The sequence below is a fragment of the Cinclus cinclus genome, chromosome 2 (genome assembly GCF_963662255.1).
Source record: "Cinclus cinclus chromosome 2, bCinCin1.1, whole genome shotgun sequence".
In the NCBI taxonomy this organism is placed as follows: domain Eukaryota; kingdom Metazoa; phylum Chordata; class Aves; order Passeriformes; family Cinclidae; genus Cinclus; species Cinclus cinclus.
Window position 1 is genome coordinate 19,917,705 of NC_085047.1, and position 21,097 is coordinate 19,938,801.

Sequence of the window (21,097 nt, forward strand, 5' to 3'; positions counted from 1 at the left end):
AGTGACCCATGCCTTTCCATTTTCTGTTACAGGAACTTAAAGGCAGCACTGATGTTACAGAAAGCCTGATTATCTTCTGTGGTTTATCCCAAAGGAATGCTTGGAGCTTTTTAACTCCTGTGAGCCCCAATAAGTAAACAAACTAGGTCTATAAAGTAAGAAAAAAAAAAAGTGGTGTTTTCGAAAGGCTGATTGCTGAAGGAGTAAGGTAGGTTGCTGTTGAACAACTACTGTTGAACAACTACTGCTCCACAGGGATGCAACTACAGATGCACAACAGCCAAGTGATGTGTGGACAGTTTTTGCCCCGCTTTGTTTCTACTGGAGTTACAACCACATCATTCCTCGCTGTTAAAGGAAGCGCCATGAATTTCTACAGCACACTGTATAATGATGGGTTTTACAGCTGTGGCCAACAATGTGGTAGAACCCCCCAGCAGCTCTGGAGCAGCTCTTAACCAAGGCCTATTGTCCTGCAGAAGAATTTCAGCTGCTGCAGGTGCGAGGCCCTGGTCACTCTGTTGTCGCTCTGAAGTGCAGGGCTGTTGGGGAGTGTCCTTAAAAGTCTCCTGTGACCGTTAAAGGACTTGGCAAAAAGGAAGCTTTTCTTGTTCCCCGAGGAAAAATTTTGTGCTGCAGGCTTTGTCTCTCCTCCGGTCAAGTGCCTTCCTTCCAGCTAAGTGGCGCTGTGAGGTGTGGAGTAGCACAAGCTCTTCTTGTCATGGCTTTAAATTTGACATGTGAACAGGATTGTCACACAAGCACCTGAGTGACAGAACACCTTTAGGTCCTTGTTTCACAGTTACCTGTTGAGTGCCTGCAGTTGTAGAGATGGCACTGCTGTGAGTAGGGAGGGTTCCCATAGCCACACTTCTGTCACCAAGGCACTGCTGTGATTCTGTAATGAGCTGCAGAGCATCAGCCAACACCTTACATGCAACGACTGTGTTTACAAATTAGGTGAAGGTGGGGGAGAAAATGAGTGATAATATATTTTTATTATAACTTACATTAACTTTAGATTAATAACTTGTACTGCCAGGAAAACATCAATACAGGCTCATGACTTCAAGTTTCAGTGGAGCTCTTGCTACAGAACCACACTTTTTGTGTATACATCTCATCAGTAAATCCAGTCCCAAGAAACAAATTTAAGAACTGAGCCACAGGCTGAGCAGAGGTTTTCCAGAGCTCATTCCATGCTACTACATCAGGAAGTCCATGCTCTGATTACCAGCCACTTCTGTCTCCTCCTTACCCAGCCTGAGGGGCAGCTGGCATTGGAGTGTCCAGACCTCAAAAAGCTGCAGAGCTGTGGGCAGTAAATCTTGGGCTCCCACCACTGCAGACTGCTAAATGCAAATTTGCAAACACAAACTGAGCATGCTGTGTCCAGAGTTAAAGTGTAACAGTGGATGTGCTGTGCTTTTAATTCCATGGATAACAATGCACCTACCCCCAGGCAATGGCTCCACATTATTAGACAGGAGCAGCTTTCCTAAGTAAGCACTATATAAGATGCCAATAGACAACAGTGGATCTTTTTATTAATGAAACCAGAAGAAATAAGGGATGTGTTAATAGGAGAAAGTAAAAAAATCAAACTGTTAATTATCCAATATTTATGGTGTTCTAGTGAGTCATGCCAGAGACACTAGACAACAAATTCTGGTGACTTTAGAACATAACCTTCCCTTTTGTAGCTTAAGGGCAGAACTACTCAGCGTTCCTCAACTTGTAGTTATATAAGGAATTCAAAAAAACTGAACTTCTTTGCAGAACACCCTTTATGGCTACCAAATACATAGATAAAAGCCATCTAGAAACCCTGTTGCTTCTCTAAACTGATTTATCTTATCTTACAGCAGCCTATAGAGACTCCTAGTGGCACCAGTGAATTCCAGTAGTTTAAAACCCATTTGCCTCTTCAGGAAACAGAAGTTGCCATTTCCTCAAAAGCTGACTTTTCCTCCCAAGTCTCTTAGGAAAACCAGCTTTGGTAGAGCCACTACCAACACAGGGAACACAGCAGAGTCCTGTGAGTTCTGACAAAGGGGTGTTCTACAGACCTGGTAGCTGTGGAGATGAAGCTCGCCTGGCCTGATGGCAGCTGTTGCTCCCAGAAGGATCACAGTTGGTTTTGCCAAAGTTCAATGAATAACCACGACTGGGTCATTTCCCATGCAGCACAAGTTGTGAACTGGCACCCCTTTCTTCCTGCTGATAGAATCTTCATTCTGAGAAACTGGACAATACACCTCTCATGCTTTAAAGGAATGAAATTAGGTAAGGGATTACACCCAGCAGTGCCTGAAACACAGCTACCAGCAGTTCACGGAAATGTTTGGTGGGGCCGTTTTGTTTTGGATCTTTGGGTGGGGACTTCTCTCACCCTTTGTTGTTTATTTTTTTTTGGGGGGGAGGGGGTGGTTGTTGGGCCTTTCTATTATTTAAATAGATAGATGAGTTAGGATCAATTTTTGAGTCAGCAGGCTCAGAACAGCTGAGCTACAGGGTAGCACAGAGAAGGTTACTGGGTAACTACTCACATCTTAACCTTGTGTCATCAATGTTCTGTAGTAGGCTGCTCAGGTGCCAAGCATGAGCCCCATGGGATAAAACCAAGCTGGCAGTTCAGCTACTGACAGGCACACACAGTGTGCTGTACTAAGCAATTCAAGGTCACAGCATACCTCCTGGAAGCACTTCAATATAGCTAAATCAGATTGTTTATCATGAGTTTCAGGATTCTTCAACATCCTCAGAAAAAAAAAGCCAAACCAACCCATTAAAAAAAAAAAAAATCACACCAAGGACAACAACAAAAGGCTCTCTGCATGCAAAAGGACTACTCTAACAAGACCCTACAGCTTCAAATTAATCCCAGCTAACATTTGCCCTGATGATATCAGTTTGTTCTCACAAACATCAGAGCTTAAACACCGGCAGACACCTGGGAGTGACAAAATCCACCTTGTTTGGCACCCAGTCCTGAGGAGACGGAGGCCATCCTGATGGATTTGCTCCCATGATGCACAGAAAAGGAACACTTGCATTGGGTGAGGCAGGATGACTGCTCACGTTCAGCTGAGATTTACAAGTTTCTGCAGTCTCCCACAAGGTCTAGGATTATTTATTGACCGTGGAAGTAAGAAGATAAATATAAATTTTGCTCTCTCAGTTGCATGGAAGGTATTTCACAGCATGTCTGCTCTTCTGCCTAGCAATTTCTTAAATGACTTTAAAGTATAAGGAAATTCTGAAATTCTGGGTATGAACATCTACTTGAGACAAAGAGGTGGAAGAAAGTGGTGGTAGGTTAACTAAAACAAGGAATAGATATCCAAGTCATTCTCTTATTTCAAATTCTGTTTTGCTTTGTTCCTATACAAGTGATTGATATAGTATGAACCAGCTACTGAGGAGCACGAGAAAACAGCTCTTCACTATGGATCACCACTATCTTAAAGGGATTTATTTAGACAAATATAACCACATGTGATGAAAATAAGTGAAAAGTTTGTCTTGCCTAGTTCAAGTTATGCATAAATTGGTTTTGGAGTTCCTGAAAGTCAGTTTTGAAAGTGTGTTTTTTCTTAAATAAACCAAATATTTCTGCTATGGAAAAAAAATAATGTATACATTTTTATGTTAAGTTTATAACAAGGCTTTTAAAAGAAAACAGTTACAGGTATTCAACTGCATCAGACTTCAAAAGAAAAAAGATTACACATACAATACAAAAATACAAAAAAATATTTTTAGAACTTACAAACTCAAAAGTCTATGTGGTCAAAGCTTTCCTAAAATAATAATAAAAAAAATACATTTCAAGATGCACTTTCCTTTCTGCACTTGCAAGTTCAACTTTTGTACTACAGTTTGAGAGGCAGGATGAAAGCAATTAATATACTGAATGCTACAACCATTTCCCAGCTGAAATTAATTTAGTGGTTGACACTATCAGGTATTTGAGTTTAAAAAGAAACTTCTGATTGTTTGGGGTAGGGGAGGTGGTGGTGTTGCTATTGATAATGTTCTATTTAGCCATTTCTGTAAGCAAAATGATTTACAAGTACACAATCTAAATCAGACAGAAATTTAGATGGCTATTACTAGCACGGAAATCCTTCAGCACTCTCCTGCAGTATGGAAGCTAAGAAATAAACTGACCAGATTCATGTCACTGCTGAAAATCACTGCAAAAGGAAGACAGGCAGGAAAAGGTCAAGCCTTATTTCTGAAGTTGACACTTGTCAGAAACATCAGGACTGCAGACACAGCATTCTTTGACCTGATAGTGTCCACTGAGGTCATAGGCATCAAGGCATTTTGTCTTAAATGGCAAGACAGGGAAAGTGCATCTTCGATCTTTCATACTTAAGCAGTGAGTTACCAATTTTTGGTGTGGCTTTTATTCCTTCTAGGCATAGTGAAGAAAAATATTTCAACCAAAGGTGAAGCTTAATGTACATTAGCTTGTATTTTTGGTGGTGGCTTTTGTGTACCACTAGAAGATGTTAACAAGCACTACTCAAGGCTAATTATTTAAAAGGAGCACACTGAAAATACTGATTTACCTTTGTAGTGAATATTTTTTACAGACTGTATCTAATATACAGACAAGGCCCATTTCCTTAGGACAGAACAGGCCACTGAAGATTACACATCCTACAGGAAGTTTTAAACAAAATCAGCTAAGTTACCAGAGCCACTCAGAGCAACATAATTCCTAGTTTGCAGAGACTTAACAAAAGGTGACTGTGGGGAGAAAAAAAAAATCCAGTTTCTTATTATTTGCTGTTGAAGATTATATTCAAATCAATAGTCCAGTAACACTTCTAGCACAAAAGAATGCTCACTCTCTTTAGCAGAATTCCTAGGAGTCAACTGTTTCTCCTGTTATGAAGAGGGAGCCAGAAGTGAGAATGCAAGAGCATTCAATCTGAACCTGATTAAAGAGACAGTAACCTTTTTCATCCACCTTATTTAATCACTGACAAAAAATTATCTTAAAAAGGTACCACTCCAATTTCTTTATTATCTGTAACCTTTTGAAGCTAATCACATGAACTACAAAATTAGCAAATACCTTGAAATCTGTATACAAAACATAAATTACCTCTAATTTCAAACTCATTTATTAGTGTACCACTCAAAGTCTTAAAAAAGTGGCTCCAAAGATAGTCTCATACCATTCTTAAAAAAGGAAACTGTTCCTTTAATGTTACACCCTCCCCTCCCCCCAAAACACCCAACTTGTAATCCACATCATTTAGTTATTTTCTTGGTCATGGACATTTCCAAGATGAGATTTTATATTTCGTTCCCATAACTTCTGGTTGTCAGAAAATCCATGCTTTCCTTTATTGAACGAATTTGGTCCTGCTGAGGTTGGTGTATCCCTGTGAAAAGTAAAACAAGAGCAGTTGAGAAAGTCAGCTCAACTATGGTAGACTGTGTCATGTGACACTGAAAATGCCAATTTCAAGCCCAGTCTGCTCCAGAAACTACCACACATTTCCTTCTGTTACATCAGGAGCCCTCACTATTAGCAGCTGTAAGCTGGCCACAGAACTGATCTGTACACGTATGTCAAAACAGAGCAATGAGATGGGGCAGGAGAGGAGGTGGCAGTGGCAGTAACTGCTGCCAGCTATGAAGATTAAGAAACTGATGATCCAAATTTGCTACTGGAGAAAAAAACCCCACCAAACTGTAGAATTTCCAGAGTGACTGACTTTAAAAGCAATCTATCATGGTAAACACCTCTAAAATACAAATTATCAAAATTCATCCCTAATTTAAGTGAAGCCTTCTCTGAAAAGGTCCCTACTTGTTTTAGGACTGGTCCCCTACCATCTCACATCTGTGGCAAGCAGAAGAATTAAATGTTTTATTGTAAAGTAAACAAGCAATTCTTTGTCTTTCTGAGAAATTATTCTTATCTTCTCCTTACACATGAGTTTTACAGCGTGACCAGACTACCCACTTCAAGGCAAGTTATAAAAAGGAGAACCGGAAAAATACAAAGTAGAGACAAGCAGGAATTCCTAACTATTATATTTACAAGAAAAAAAAAGAGCTTCTATTTAATGCAGACTAAATTTCTTCCTCAAAAAAAGTAAAAAAATATTCAAAGTTCAAATGCAAATGTACTACTTTTAACCTGTAGATGACACATTTGAAAATCGTGTTTCTGGAGAAATTAAAAAATATGTTCTACCTCCTTGTATTCTCAAATAATCCTCAAGATGTGCCCAGAGCTGGGGAGGTATTAGACACACACACTCTTCTCCAAAGCACAGTTCAAAGCTGCCCTACCTTCCGATGTTCTTCATGCGCATCTTGGCTTCAGGGGGCATTTCCTCTGGTTCACTCTGCAGGGACAAAGGAGGTCAGAGCCTGCATTTGAACACTTCACACGCCTGACAAGACAAAGGCTGGACTACAGCCCTACACGACAGCAAAGTGACTTTTGACACAATGGAGGTCCTACATGGTTATAAGACAAAATACTAATTCCTTTGTTCAACTCTATGAAAGAAGGAGCAATAATATGACAACAAAATATTTAGCAACCCAGAAGCACAACTTTCCTTTGCCTCTAATCAAGCCTAGAGAAAGCAAGTATGAATTCAAATGATGTTGTGCATCTTATTTTCAGCCAGTAATAATCAACATTTTAATGATTTCTTGAACCAACACAGAACTCCTAAGCAGAGTCTAAAGAGATGCTTCTAGGTTGAAAATTCCTGGTATTTATGTTAAGAAGCATAAATAACCCACTCTCTGTGCCTACCACACCAATGGTATTTTGTGTTGATCACTGGCTTATTACTCACATCTTCATCTTCATTGAAAGCTGCGGCTACAGAAAGGGTTTTTGGAGCCAGGGTTGGAACAGGCTCTTTAGGCTTCTGGAAAAGACAAAATGCATAAGTAACATAAGCCTACTAACTCAAAAAAGCTAGCCTTGACTTTTAAAGTATTTTGGTAAAATTAGGTCAAACATCTTCACTGAAATGGGCAACCGGGGAAAAAGTTTTAGGCTGAATCAAGCACATAAAGGATTCTCTAATGGCAAAGGAAAATGACTGCTCATTTATGTGTGATCACTCTGAACTCTCTCATATTACAACTCCTCACACGCAGGTCTTAACTTTCTAGCACACTGCAGGTGTACTCAGCCACTGGTGCATGACATGAACAATTAGAACCTGAATAACTTGTGGAATTCAAATTTTACTGTGTCACTATTTCCATTATTCTTTTGGGATATTCTTATCCATCAATGTCAGAAAAAATGAATATGTTTATTTTCTTCTATTTTAACAACATGACAGCTTTCTGGCTTAAAACAATTCAATGCTTTTAAACTACTATCCGTATCTATCACAGTCCAATTAACATAAAGTTCCTTAAAAAAGTATTTATTTTATTTCCAACTTTTTATTTCTCTATTTAAAGTGTAGGAAGTTGTCCAGCTCACAACTGTTACATGCGATACAACAGTGATGCCAAAAGTTACTTCAACACCACTGAGAAAATCCCAACTTACCAGTAACAGATTGGTGCTATAGTACTAAATCAATCATCTACAGTGCTTTATCCATTTTGCCTTTACTGGCAATTCTTTAATACACACTCCTAGAAGTTGGTACTGCAGCAGAGCCCTTACGCAACTGCCTACAGTTGTTCTTTACTGATACTGCACAACATATAAATACCACACCATTTTTAAAGCATCTGCACCCAAGGAATGGGGAATGCACTATGGGGGGTAAAAAATTACTGAAAAGAAACAGGGTAAATTTCAGCACTGTCCCATCTGGTGCACTGTCAGTCAGCCACTAAATTCAGTGAACCAGAAATACTGAGCCAAATTTATTGCCACTTTGGACATGAGAAACTGAAGCATGCTAGAAGCTCAGACAGGGAAGCCTAGTCTATTTTTCCAAAGTCTGAGCTGACCTGACTGCATTTATACCCTAGAATGCTGCCAGCACACATCTCCCTTCCATCTCAAAATAACAGCACACCCTTTCAATCCTTTGCAGGTCTCTAAAATGCTGGCACTGCTGGGTGCAAGGCTTTCATAATTAGAGTTTGAATTTGGTGCAGACAACTACTCATAATGTATCCACCACAGTGAGAGGTGGGAAATGTAAATTAACTGTATTAAACAGACAGGCAAGCCCCTGGCTTGTCCTTGGCCTCACCAGTGGAGGACCACTCTGGAAGTACAGAGAGTCATCAGATTCCCATCTGAACAAGCACAAGGATACCTTGTGCTGGACAATCAAGGGGATCAGAATTCTTAGAAATCTATGTAACAAAGACCCATCTCTTGCATTTAACACAAATAAACCATACTGACCTTGCAAAGAACAGGCAAAGTCATGGAAATATGCTACAATTACCCATGCTAAAATAAGATCTTTGGAGTGGAAGACAACCTATTAAGCTACCTAAATGCTTTCTTCTAGCTTTAAGCATCCCATGCAATGAAGCTCCCAGCATTCATTTCAAAATAGCCTGAACAGCTTACCAAGTCCGCTCATTTCCCTCAGGAAATTACTGCAGACTTATAAAATCTCATTACAGAATTATTCTGTACATTCAAAGATCTACAGTTCATTTCAATCAAGTCTTATGATTCCTGAGACTACTGACCTGTTATTAATCACCTTGAAGTACTTACACATCCACGACTAGCTGGCCCTGCAATGCCTGCTTAAACTTTACACAAGTTACCCTCACAAGAATTCAAGGTTTCCTTCTGCAAGGAAGCCTCCACAAAGTACTTCCCTTTTCCCTCAGTTTCCCTAAAATTAAAAGCCCTCAGTAAACTTACATTTGCTCCCAGTTTGATGGATATTGCAGATGCCTTCTTTGTTGTCTGACTGCCTATGGAAAATCCAAACTTGGACATTTTGGCAGGAGCAGGCTTTGTGGTGAAGTCTTCAGCTTCTTCCTTAGCTGCCCGTTTCTCTGCGCTGCGACTCGAACTTTCTCCTCCATTACTGGAAGAAACAGTCTTAGTTTTCACAGGTTTTTCTGCCTCTTCTTCAGGTCCTGGTGAAGTCGAAACAACTTACCAAGATGAGCTACTTTTACTGAGCAGATTGAAGGGAGCAGCAACCTCAAAAAGCATTATACTTTGGGTGCAATAGGTAAGCAGTTTCCACCAACGTATATTTAGTGGACAGCAAAACACAAAGAGGAGAAGAAACTGCAAGCACTCCACTACTTGTAAAGAACTTCTTGTATGAGCCAGGAAAACAATCTTGAAGCACCATCTCTTTATTTAGTATGGAAGTCAAAGTTCATGTAGTAAATTAAATGTAGATGACTAAATCTCTTAGAAGTTTTTAAGTTGCAACAGATAAGCTTTCATAATTGGAATCCCAATTCCAAATTTAGAGTAGATAATCTAAGTTAAAATTACTTCTACTGAATTTCTACAAAACCATGTCCATGACAGTCTCTAGGCTTGTCTGGCACAACTCTAAAATCATGGGAGTGACTACAGTGAGGCCAGCTGTCTCAATCATGTTTCAAGTCACTGCTTGTCGGCATCTCATCTGTAATAAATCTGCAAAGCTCTGCTTGAGGAAGGAATCAGCACTAAAAAAACATATATATAGATTTCATCTTTTCTGGTTTTGTATAGTCATGGAAAACATAGCAGCTGAACAGTGATCCACAGAGAAAAAGCATTCAAGTAACACTTCCATTCCTATAAAAACAGCTTTTTCAGCTACACCAAGAGACAAAGATGTCCTTGGAAAACTCATACTGAACAGAGTAAATGCTTCAGCAAGAAGACACTTCCCTGCTGCTACAATAAGTAAGCCACTGCAGTAGCAGAAGGGGGGAAAAAACCAACATACATTAAGGAATGGACAGGGAAATGCTCACAGTAGCAGTTTAAAACAACTGGAGCTAGCATAAATTCCTCATCACATCAAATGGAGAACAGCACCTTCAATGTACACCAAATTCCAACCATCAGGGGATAAAGCTCTTTGCACTGCTAATGCAAAAAGCTACTACATAAGATGAAGCAATGGGAGAGAAGAAAGTCTGAACTGGGGGTCAACAAGATTGTAGCTCTGAGAGAAGAAAAAAAAATAAGCAAACAACATCAGGAAAGAGAAAAATTAGGGACTCAATCTATATATATGTATTTGTCTGCTATTTCCCAAATCATAAGCAGCAGAAGAATATACCACTTCTACCCAATCTTCCAGGTATCAAGATAATAACTGATTGAAACCAAAATGGATTTATCATTCACCTTCAGAAATATGGCAGATCACAAAAAAATGTAACTTCAATCAGTTTCACTGTATTAAAAAATGGAACTATAAATTGGATGCAGAAAATATAAATATAAAAATGAAAAACAAAGGAGGAAAGAGAAACAAAATTTAAGCAAGTGACCTTGGGTGCTGGTAGCTGTCTTAGCACAGTTTACCACGGAGCAGTCTGCAGAGACTATGAGAGCATTCTTACACAATGTCCACAAAATCACAGAATGTTCCAAGTCCAGCCTCAGTACACGAGAGACTGTGATTCAAGGGTAGGTAGAAGATTCACTGGCCTTAAAAGTGCTGGAACCATAGGGCTAAGTCTTCTTTTTCATAACATACAAAATCCATAGCAGCCCAAAATTCAGGGCATAGGGAACCAGTCCAGGTTCCTAGACTAGTGTTAGCTTGAAGGTTATTACTCTACTTCTTACAGCTTACTTCTTTTAAGTGCAAATTCTCAAATAATGCTAGGCACAAAGTGAAGGCTAATACAATCTACCCACAGCTGTTTTCTCAACAAATCCTAAAGAGCATCTCTCTCAGAATTAGTTCCTATCAGCACTGCATTCTGAGCGTTATTTCTACAGGGCTTGGCAAAGGATGAACTCCAGACTGTTGGAAAAAACACTCTTGCTTGATGAGAGAGCTGTAAGGGGCACAGAGCAATTGGGGAGGTGGGGATGGAGCCCTTGTGCTGTTTGATTTCTGCAGGAAACAGAAATGCAGACATATTAACCAATAAACAGGTCTCTACCATCTCCCATTCCAGTCCATATAAACATTCCAAGATAATCAAGGCTGCTTTATTATTTCCTGAAGATCATACTACACCTACAGAGAGCACCAGTACTATTTCCAAACTAGACAGGCTAGTGCCGTTTCCATGGACTGCAGACATAAAAAGTTGTCCTACTTCACAGCTAGGTTTTACTTATATGTAGCAACATACCACAGGAGTGGACAACTTCCACTGTCCAGGTGGCTGAAGTGACAAGAGTGACAGTGCCAACTGCACAGCATTTCAGGATCTGTTGTCCCTGGGAGTGCAACCACTGGGGCACGTGGGAACAAACCAGTCACAACTAAATTAATTTTAAAATAAGCCCCACTGTCTTTGCAAAAGCTAAAGACTGCAAATTGCTTTCAAAAATCCTCAGGGAACAACTATTCTTCCTTAGGGCAAAGGTAGCTCAACTCATTGAGATCATGTTTCAGCACACAAAACAGTATGAATCACTGATGTACTGATGCTGCCCAGTTACTTCATTACTAATACAAAGCAACACCCAATACCACCACCAAACAGCCACCAAAGCCCAACAGAGAACAAAGAATCAAGGAACTACCTGAAATCAGTACTGTTCAAATGTCAGCGATTATCAGAAATAAAATTCACTGTTGAGGCTATCCTGATTGGCTTACAAGTCTGATTTAATTCCTCAACAGATCTAAGAAGTGCCCTCTCCCTATGGATAGTTTGAAAAAAAACAAAACAAAACAAAACAAAAAAAAAAAAAAAGAAACACGCCAAGAAAGAAAAGCTTTATCCTTAAAAAGCCACTGTCCTCTCAACTTTAAGTTATGGGAAGAAAGAAGAAAAGAAACATACAATTAAGATTTTCGAACCAAATAGTGCAGAAGTGACAGGAATGTCCAGTCATAATACAAATACTATATGACTTACAGATTGTTGCCACGCAAAAAAATCGCAGATGCTTAAAACAGCGATTAAAGAATATTCACTATACCCATCCATAAAAAAGGTACCATAACTGTTGAAAGCTAATTTTAAGGCTCTGTCTCCATCCTTGCAGACAGCAACAGTCGCATTTCTCTCAGAACACGGCGTAAGCACTCCGTGTATTTTTACGAGAGAGAAACAGCGCATTTGCATGGACAAGGAGAAGCTGATGTATTTTTACAAAAGTGCCTGTGAAGCTGAGCACAGCAGGTCCGACTCGGCCTCTCCTCCAGCGCAGCCCCCTGAGGCCCAGGCCACCCACTCTCCCCGCAGGGCCGGGCACCGCACGGCCCGGTCCGGGCAACTTACGGCCGGGTGAGGCACACCTGGACCCCCTACCCCCGCTCGATCAGCCCGGAGCCCGTTCCCACCCCACAGCTCCGCGGCGAGAGGCGCTACATGTTCACCTCCTGCGGGCTGCGGCCGCTTCGCCTTCTCCCCCTCAGCTCTGCCGTCCGCCATTTTCCCCCGCCTCCTCCACCGCCTCACACGCCGCGCACGCGCGCCGCTCGGGCCCGCCCCCGCGAGGCCCCGCTCGCGGCCAGGCCGGCCCCGCCCCTGCGGCGCGCGGGAAGGGCCCGGTGCGAGCAGCGGGAGCGCGCCCCATGTGGCGCTGGCCCGGAACCGCTGCACACGTGGGCATGGCTTCCATTCCCTCCCCCGGGGGAAGCGGGGGGGGGAATCAGAGTTACCCCCCCCGGCACCGCACACTGAGATTCTGCGTCACGGGGGCGCGAAAGAATCGCGTCCGCTGCCGCGCCTTCCTCACTGCACGAGGTTTAACGATTTCCTTCCATGATTCACAAGTATCATTACCTCATGGCCTCCTCGGTGTATGTAAATATCTAAAGTGTGCCAAGAAGGACCTAGGCTCTTCTCGGTGGTGCCAAGCAATGGGACCAGAGGCAATGGGCAGAAACTGATGCACAGAAATTCCACCTGAACATGAGGAAGAACTTCTTTACTGTGCAAGTCACCGAGCACTGAAGCAGGTTGTCTAGAGAGGTTGTGGAGTTTCCCTCACTGGAGATACTCAAGAACCATCCAGACGCAATCCTGTGCCATGTGCTCAGGGATGACCCTGCTTGATTCAGGAGGCTGGACCATATGATGCATTGTGGCCCTTTCCAACCTGCCCAGGCTGTGATTCTGTAAGACAAGTCCAAGTGAGCAGTGACACAACCTTCCCCCATCCCAGTGTGCAAGCCGGCTTGCAGATCAGAAGAGGCTGTTTGTATGGAAGACCAAATGACAGAAGGGATATGGTACCCAGCCCAAGGCAGAAGATTGGAATTAGATGAGGCCCCTTCCAGCCCAAACCATTCCACAATTCTACGACACTCAGCAGAACATAACTCCATTGTTGTCTCTTCCTTTCTTGAGGAAAGAGTCTGCCCAAGTGAGGCACACTCACACATCCAGTCCTTGCACTTCAGGGCTTTCCAGGGAGCTGAAGGCAGCTCTCAAGCATCACCTGGAACACCACCCTAGGGTGAAGCTTTGTGTACTTCCCAACCACACACAGCTGAAAGGAACCAGATCTTTCCCTGTGCCAGAGATGATCCATGCCTGGAGGCCCCTGCACCTCACAACAGGCAATAAAGGGTGGTATTGGGGTAGCAAATCTTCGCCTTCCAACCCCCACTTTGCAACAGCATGTAGGAAGAGGTTACCAGGTGACCACCAACTCACCATCTGCCATCACTGACTTTAAACATCACCGACGAAGAAAGCCCACTCGTCCTACAGACAGCAGACCTGTATTTAGCTGCCCATGGCAGCTCTGCAGCCTGAACACGTACTTCCAGAGAGACACCAATATATTTTGAGCTGTGAGAAATATTAAAAGGCTCTCTGCTCCTCTAAGTATTTACTAACAAGACTGTTTATTAACTCAGAAATTCCATCACTTTGGGAAATCTACATTTACATGGCCTGAAAACACAGGCACTCTGGGATAAGTCTTACACAAAAGTAGATTATTTTTTTTAGCACAGTCAAGAAATCTGCCTTATTCCTTCCAAACACGGACTTGATTTGTGCCAGACAGAACATCCAGGAATAAATGGTGTGGTTCCCTGAACTCATGCAAGGTTTTAACCATTTTAATCCAGCTATCAAAGGTAAATTCATCTGCACACAAGAGGATTCAGGAAGAGGACTCTTCTACTTCATCTTTGTGATCTTTTAGCATAAAACTGTAGGCAGCCTCCAAAGCAGTGAGCTCTGAAGACCTTTGCATTCAGTAACAATCAGCCTTGTCCAAGCACAGTTCAATTGAACAGACTGATAGTCTTCGTGTAATTTTTTTTTACAATAGATTATCTAATTTCTCTTACATAATTTCAATAATGTGTGAATAAATTTAAACAGCTGGACTACTAAAGTAATTTAAAAACCCCAACTCCTAGTGATGGTCATTTCAAACGTAAACAACAAAATGTGTTTTGAGATTAAGAGCTGAACAGAGTTCCAGATGTACCGAGAAGATGGAGCATTAAAGGACAAAGTTTGCATGTCAAAAATTCATTCTCCTCCCCATCGCTCTACTTTTGCTTTAGTTTATACTTCTTGGGGTAGTTTTTGGCAAATTGCTTTTCTACTTCTTCCCTTCCCCTTCCAAGTTTAAGTGTGTTGATCAGGTCTAACGTTTTTTTCAGTTCCTTTACAGGTTTGTTTACAAAGCCACAGTATTTCCTTTTTGGAACAAATTCCAGAGCCTTCTTCCAGTCAGCAGTATCTTTCACGGTTAATAAAATATGCATCATTTGATCCAGTGTGAGATTTTTGGCACCACTACTCCAAAGCAAATACTTCTCCAGTGGAAGGGCTGCAGTCTCCAGTCCTAATCGTTTTGCCTGTGCTAAAGAGACTCCTGTTTTTATGCTCTTGTCAACCATTGACCCAACAATATAAATCTTATCATGATCAAATGTTTTCATTACTTTGGGAGAATCAGCTGTCAGATAGATGAGCTTATCCTTTGGAAAGATTTCTGTGTAGCACCGGTCTGTCACTGTGATAAGTAGTTTGTCCCATGCCTCTCTATAATGCTTGATAAATTCCCTTTGATACAGGCTATCATCTTTGAAGTTACAGAAGTGGATGTGGAATGGATCCACAGATCTCCGATTGCAGCTTTCACTCAGTACTAGCTGTCTCACTGTATTTGTGACTTCTCGGACAGACATTTCTTTTTCGTAAGACATGTCAAATACTAGAGGCTGGCCAAAGATCATGGACTGAGCAGCCCTCCAATTGTAAGCTTTATCCATAGTGCTGGACCACAAACATACAAATGAACTCTTTTTGGTCTCATCTGTTTTTGAAGCTTGATCTTGTGCTTCTAGCTTCCTTTCTCTTTTCTCATCCATTTTTCTTTTGTTATTTTTCTTGTAAAGTTCTTTGAGATGTAAGAATTTTAAATACTTCTTTTTGGCTGACTTAGAAGGACACTCCATAAAAGTTTTTAGCTGTTCTTCACTAATTTTTTCTGGAACTGCTCTGCCAGCTAGCCTCCACATCTCCAAAGTCTCACGTGCAGCAGCCAAACTGGAAAGCTCCTTAGGCTCCGAGACCGTCTCACTGACCTCTTCTTGTAACCCAGATTTCATTACTTTCTTCCACTCATCTAAATCTAGCTTTTCTGAAGGTTCACATGATTTTTCCTGCTTCAGACAAAGTGATAAACTCAGAGTTCTACTGAGCAGAAACAAATCCTTTTTCATCCCATGTTGTGCAGCAAATGGAAGAACAGAACTTCTTACAATTTTTCTCAGAAGCATATTAGCAGACTGCATACTTAGACGTGTGCTGTGTTGCAAAACTTAGCTGCAAAACATCAATAGGAGGTGAAAAAAGCTTGTCAGAAATCACAAAGAAAACACATGCATATTTTTATTCTTAGTGACACTGACAAACAATAGGTTACTTCTTGGAGGATGCCAGAAATTCATCCCTCTATGAATTCTATGAATTTTTTACTGTTTCCTAAATAAAAACCAGCTATACTTACTGCAATTCAAAATGTAGTTGAGAGCTCTTTAAGTTATCTGTATCATATGATGAGCCTTCAGAACCAAAATCAGTGAAATGCTGCATGGAAACCAGAAGTATTTTTGTATAATTTATCTATCCTGTGAAAACAGAAAGAAGAGGTGGAAGAATAACAACTAGTACAGGAAAAGATTTTTTTTTTCTTTTTGCTAAATTGTCTGTGAAGTTGGCATAGGCACACACAGCTGATGATGCAAACCACTCCCCCGCCCCTGTCCCATTTATTTTATCCACATCTGTATTTAAATATGAAAGGTCTGCAGAAAGAAAAACACCAAGAACATTTAGTAGTTTCCTTGGTCTATGCACACTACTGAACTAAGCATCAGTGAAGTTTCAGTGCTTGGGAAAATGTGATTTGGACAAAATTAATTTTTAAATCAAAAATTCATATTTTAAAATCAAATTTCATAATCTTCCTAATAAACTGAAAATAATGTGATATACAGAACAAGAAGTTAATTTCATATTTGGTTTGTAAATATGTACCTGCTCAGATAGGGACAGAAGAAGCAGTGTATTATTTAGAAATGTTATATAACCTGGCATGTGTTTTACTCTACAGTACTTGATCAAATTGGTCGCTGACCTCCCATGTTCTGCTGTTATTAAGATAAAAGAAACAAGAACAACCAAGTAACCTAACACTGTGAAAATTTGTGTTACAATAGAAGTATCCCTAATTTTACATTAAAGCATTAAACCTACTTGCAAAGTAATAATCAAAGAAGCATGGAAAAATCAAGGGATCAGCTCCTCAATTATCTTACAGTACTGGAGCTCAAATTAAGTCAATACTTAACACAAGATTTACACCATCAGCATACTTAATAACAGCTTTTGATAGAGCCAAGTTACCTTCCAGTATGCCATTCAAGCTAACATAATTACTGCAAGAATCCAAGATTTTTTGAAGAACCTAGCTTTGTGGCGATTAAAGTATCTATTTTAGCATGACTTCACTGCAACTCGTAACAGAAAGGATCTTCACTGATACTTCAGAGACTGAACAACTTGCCTAACTTCTCCAGCACAGCTGCCCACTTAGAATCACAGACTGACCGAAGTTGGAAGGGGCCACAATGGATCACCTGGTCCAACCCTTCTGCTCAAGCAGGGTCGTGCCAGAGCACATGGCACAGGACTGTGTCTAGACAGGTCTGGAATATGTCCACTAAGGGAGACTCCACAACCTCTCTGGGCAACCTGTTCAGTGCACGGCCACCTGCGGAGTAAAGAATTTCTTCCTCGCGTTCAGGTGGAACTTCTGTCCATCAGTTTCTGCCCGTTGCCTCTTGTCCCATGGCTTGGCACCACGAGGCACAGCCTGGATCCATACTCTTGGCACTCCGTCTGGACACTCACTGATGAGGCCGGCTGCAAGGGAGCAGCACAGCACGTGCACGCTGCTTAACAACTTTTAAGGCAGCCCAAGTCTACCCGCGCCGCGGAGCGCCAGCTCAGACCCCACAGCCCCGCGATGTACCCACCCCGCCCAGCCCTCCCGGGGACACCAGCGCGCCCGATCTCCCGCTGCAGCGCGACCTCCGGGGCACCGTGCCGCGGGTGGCGAGAAGCACCTGCCCGATCTCCGGCCGCGCTCCCGCCCGCCGGGGCTCGGTCGGGGCAGGGCCAGGCGGACCCCGAGCCACCCCGCGGTCACCGCCAGCCCCGACCGCGCCGCCACCGACGCTCACCTCGCGGAGCCGCTGCGCATGCGCGGGGCGGGCCCGCCCGGCCGCGGTACGATCCTCGGCTGTCCCCGGCGCTCCGTGGCTGCACCGCCAGCGTTCCGGGCTGTCTGCGCTCCCACGGCGGGAGCTGCGGCGGGCGGTGATCCGAACTCTCCCCTATTCGATTCCCGGGGAGCCCCCGGGCACTGAGCGGGCTGCCGGTGGGTGCTGCCGCCGCCCTTGGTGCGGCGCAGCGTCTGGCCCCGCCGCCGCGCTGGGCTGGGGCGTGAGGCAATGGCCTGGGGCCGAGGGGTTTGTCAGCCCGGCCTGCTGATCTGTGCTCTCTCTTCCTGTCCGCTTTCCTCTCTCGCTGTCTTCTCTCCCCTGCCCCTCTGTTTTTCCCCTTTTAAGAAACTTTAGCACAGAGAAGTTTCGCTTCATTTTGGCCCGCAGGTTGCTGTTGTTTGATGGTACGTTGTTCTGTTGTCTTTTTCCCTGTCAGGTAGGGATTTTAGTGGAGACCGTGATCTGTCGCGATGAGTTTTCTGCTGCCCAAACTGACCTGTAAGAGGGAAGTGGATCAGGCAATAAAAAGCGTCGCTGAGAAGGTTTTGGTTCTCCGTTTTGGAAGAGATAATGACTCTGTCTGTCTGGAGCTCGATGATATTGTAAGACCATTTTTTTCTTTTTTTTTTTTTTAACAGACCGTACAAGTGTAGTTGGTACATAGAAGGGAATGTTGCTTTTGCTAAGATGGATGTTCATTAAAAGTTTGGTGAAAAATATAGAAGGAAATTATACTATATTTATGAAAAGGTTTGAAAAGCATCTGTTTTACTATTACAGTGGTGGAACAAAGTGCTTGAGGTAGACAATATATGATATTGGATACCTGCTTAAGCTGGTAACACATAAGAGAAACAAGCTTTATAAAGCTTGCCACTCTCTTTTCTTCAGGTCTCAGTCTAATTGTCATCTGCCTTTCTCACTCTTTTTTTTTTTCCAGCTTGCAAAAACAGCTCATGACTTAAGTAAAATGGCAGTCATTTACCTGGTGGATGTGAACAACGTCCCAGTGTACACCCAGTATTTTGACATCAGTTATATTCCATCTACTGTATTTTTCTTCAACGGACAACACATGAAGGTTGATTATGGGTAAGTCATCCTACCATTGTTTATTACATCTGTAAGAATTACCAGTTTTTTTCCATGTTACCATGTCTGGGGAAGGTAGCATTTGAAGACTACAATGTTGCTAACTGCACCTGCATTGAGAATTCTGTAAAAAGCCAGAAGGATGTAAAATAGGGAATTTGAAATATGCTCTGATGCAATAAGTAGGTGAAACATGTCTGACTCTGCAAAAAATAGTAAGAAATGGTTAAAATCTTAGACATGACACTGCACCTGGAGGTCACTGGAGGTGCAGGTCACTGTGACCTGGAGGTCACAGCATATTTCTGACTTGATTATGCCATTACAAAGTTAGCTCATTCTTTTAGAATGACCAGATCAGAACTCCTTATCTCATTTGGGCATCTTTTCACATTTTTAGGTGGTTTTTCTCTGGATACTTTAATGTAACAATTCTGCCTTTGTCTTACATTTATATATAGGTCTCCAGATCACACCAAGTTTGTAGGAAGCTTCAAAACAAAGCAGGACTTTATAGATCTGATTGAAGTGATCTACCGAGGAGCAATGCGGGGAAAACTCATTGTGAGAAGTCCTATTGATCCCAATAACATTCCTAAATACGACCTTCTCTACCAAGGAATTTAACGGGTTGACCTGAGATAAGAATTACACAAATGGACGATGTTGTAGACCCTTTTTTCCTTTGAGTACTTTTGGCTTCCTCTGACATTGTGGGACAGTTTGAGCATTTATCCTGAAGGATCATATTGGTCTCCTTCTGAAGACAGATATTCTGTCACCTCATGCTTCTGTCGTAAATAAAGTTTCATGTTCATGCACAGGGTTCGCACAAATGACTGTTCTTTGAGTTGTGTGCTGACTAGCCCTTACAAAACAGGCAGGCTGTGTGTATCCTCAGCTATGGCAGCTCCATTGCAACCTTCTTCAGGGAACTGAGGCACTCTGTTAGTTGTCTGTTTAGTACCATTTTTATTCAGATGTAATAACAGTAAACCTGACATTAACTAAAAAAAGCTGTGCTTCTCTCAAGAGGATTCAACTGAATGTGCCTTTCCAACAGAATTTTACATTTTATCCATTGCTGCGTAACAGGACAGAAGTTTCTTCTGAGGGAGATGATGACTGAAATCTAAAACTGATATAAGCACAAAGCCAAGTTGATGCTCTCTTCTCTCTGATACCCATTATTACTGTTCAACAGCTTTTTAAACTGAGATTGGAATGTTCTACACTTATAGGAGAAGGTTTTGTCATCCTTCAAAGGATCCTTTTTTTGTGGCCATTAAACACTTTTGATTCCCTGTCTTGGGTTGCAATACAGGATTTAACCAAAAGTATGTATTCTATCACCATCTATTAAAACCAGATAGGGCAGTGTTCTTCATCTTTTCCATGACCCATCCTTCCTCCAGGGAGGTATCTTCTATTAATGGGCCATTGAGTCCCACTGTATGACTGATAAAATTACATCATCCCATTGTGCCATGCACCACCAAGGGGGAGGAGCCAAGCATGTCCTACCTAGATAAAATCTGAGATTTTGAACATCAGTGCAGCCCTTTTCCACTGGATTCCAGAGGAAAACCAGACCCTTCTACATCATCACTAGAATTTTGGAGGAAAACTGCACCCTTCTACAGGGTGTGCTTCAACAGAACCACACCTGGAATCACTCCAGGAAGACTGCAGCCACCACTTAATCAACCTGCTACCAACACCCTGACTTACAGGGTGTCAGGTTGTATTCTGACTCTGTGTTTTGGTTTTTTTTATTACTGTATTTTTATTATAATTTTCCTACTAAAGAACTGTTATTTTCCTACTGCCATATCTTTGCCTGAGGGCACCTTAATTTCAAAATTATAATTTGGAGGGAGGGGATTTACATTTTCCATTTCAAGAGAGGCTCCTGCCTTCCTTAGCAGACATCTGTCTTTCAAACCAAGACATTCCCACGGGCTTGAACGGGAAATTAAGAATAACACTCATTTGTTTACATCCACTTTAAAGATTATTTGAACTTCTGCTTGTACACATTGTAAGCCTTGAGTATGTAAATTTTAAAACTGTTTTTTCCCACCTCTGTCTAAAGCTGAGAGGAAACAGCAATGTCATTCCTTTGCATCAGTTTGGCAACTATAGGTTGC

General features: G+C 41.9%; 3 protein-coding genes across 10 annotated transcripts; 1 reads left to right on the top strand and 2 right to left on the bottom strand.

Annotated features, from left to right (window-relative positions):
- Positions 1–3,639: 3,639 nt before the first annotated feature.
- Positions 3,640–12,535, bottom strand: PCNP (PEST proteolytic signal containing nuclear protein). 7 transcript variants are annotated; one of them, XM_062515428.1, is made up of 5 exons: positions 12,468–12,535; positions 8,858–9,078; positions 6,846–6,920; positions 6,325–6,380; positions 3,640–5,405 (listed from the first exon to the last, which is right to left on the bottom strand). In XM_062515428.1, the coding sequence occupies exons 1-5, from the start codon at positions 12,520–12,522 to the stop codon at positions 5,276–5,278; spliced, it is 537 nt and encodes a 178-aa protein (XP_062371412.1). In that variant the 5' UTR covers positions 12,523–12,535; the 3' UTR covers positions 3,640–5,275. The 7 variants fall into 7 exon arrangements, with proteins under 7 accessions (XP_062371412.1, XP_062371417.1, XP_062371414.1 ...); XM_062515433.1 differs by having other exon boundaries at positions 6,846–6,871; positions 8,908–9,078; positions 12,468–12,533; XM_062515430.1 differs by having other exon boundaries at positions 6,846–6,917; positions 12,468–12,533.
- A 664-nt stretch (positions 12,536–13,199) lies between these two features.
- On the bottom strand, positions 13,200–17,787 carry TRMT10C (tRNA methyltransferase 10C, mitochondrial RNase P subunit). Its single transcript, XM_062512216.1, has 3 exons — positions 17,697–17,787; positions 16,076–16,196; positions 13,200–15,891 (listed from the first exon to the last, which is right to left on the bottom strand). Exon 3 carries the CDS (start codon positions 15,858–15,860, stop codon positions 14,607–14,609), a length of 1,254 nt encoding a protein of 417 aa, XP_062368200.1. The 5' UTR covers positions 15,861–15,891; positions 16,076–16,196; positions 17,697–17,787; the 3' UTR covers positions 13,200–14,606.
- A 92-nt stretch (positions 17,788–17,879) lies between these two features.
- On the top strand, positions 17,880–19,762 carry TXNL4B (thioredoxin like 4B). Of its 2 annotated transcripts, XM_062512240.1 has the most exons (4): positions 17,880–18,010; positions 18,292–18,457; positions 18,796–18,947; positions 19,409–19,762. In XM_062512240.1, exons 2-4 carry the CDS (start codon positions 18,326–18,328, stop codon positions 19,572–19,574), a joined length of 450 nt encoding a protein of 149 aa, XP_062368224.1. In that variant the 5' UTR covers positions 17,880–18,010; positions 18,292–18,325; the 3' UTR covers positions 19,575–19,762. The 2 variants fall into 2 exon arrangements, with proteins under 2 accessions (XP_062368224.1, XP_062368215.1); XM_062512231.1 differs by having other exon boundaries at positions 17,883–18,457.
- The last annotated feature ends 1,335 nt before the right edge of the window (positions 19,763–21,097 follow it).

Coding starts and splice junctions, on each gene's coding strand:
- PCNP (XM_062515428.1), bottom strand. CDS start 12,522: ATGGCGGACGGCAGAGCTGAGGGGGAGAAGGCGAAGCGGCCGCAGCCC. Junction 6,381..6,845: donor CTTTCAATGAAGATGAAGAT/GTGAGTAATAAG, acceptor TTGTCCCTGCAG/AGTGAACCAGAGGAAATGCC. Junction 5,406..6,324: donor CGCATGAAGAACATCGGAAG/GTAGGGCAGCTT, acceptor TACTTTTCACAG/GGATACACCAACCTCAGCAG.
- TRMT10C (XM_062512216.1), bottom strand. CDS start 15,860: ATGCAGTCTGCTAATATGCTTCTGAGAAAAATTGTAAGAAGTTCTGTT.
- TXNL4B (XM_062512240.1), top strand. CDS start 18,326: ATGAGTTTTCTGCTGCCCAAACTGACCTGTAAGAGGGAAGTGGATCAG. Junction 18,458..18,795: donor GTCTGGAGCTCGATGATATT/GTAAGACCATTT, acceptor TTTTTTTTCCAG/CTTGCAAAAACAGCTCATGA. Junction 18,948..19,408: donor CACATGAAGGTTGATTATGG/GTAAGTCATCCT, acceptor ATTTATATATAG/GTCTCCAGATCACACCAAGT.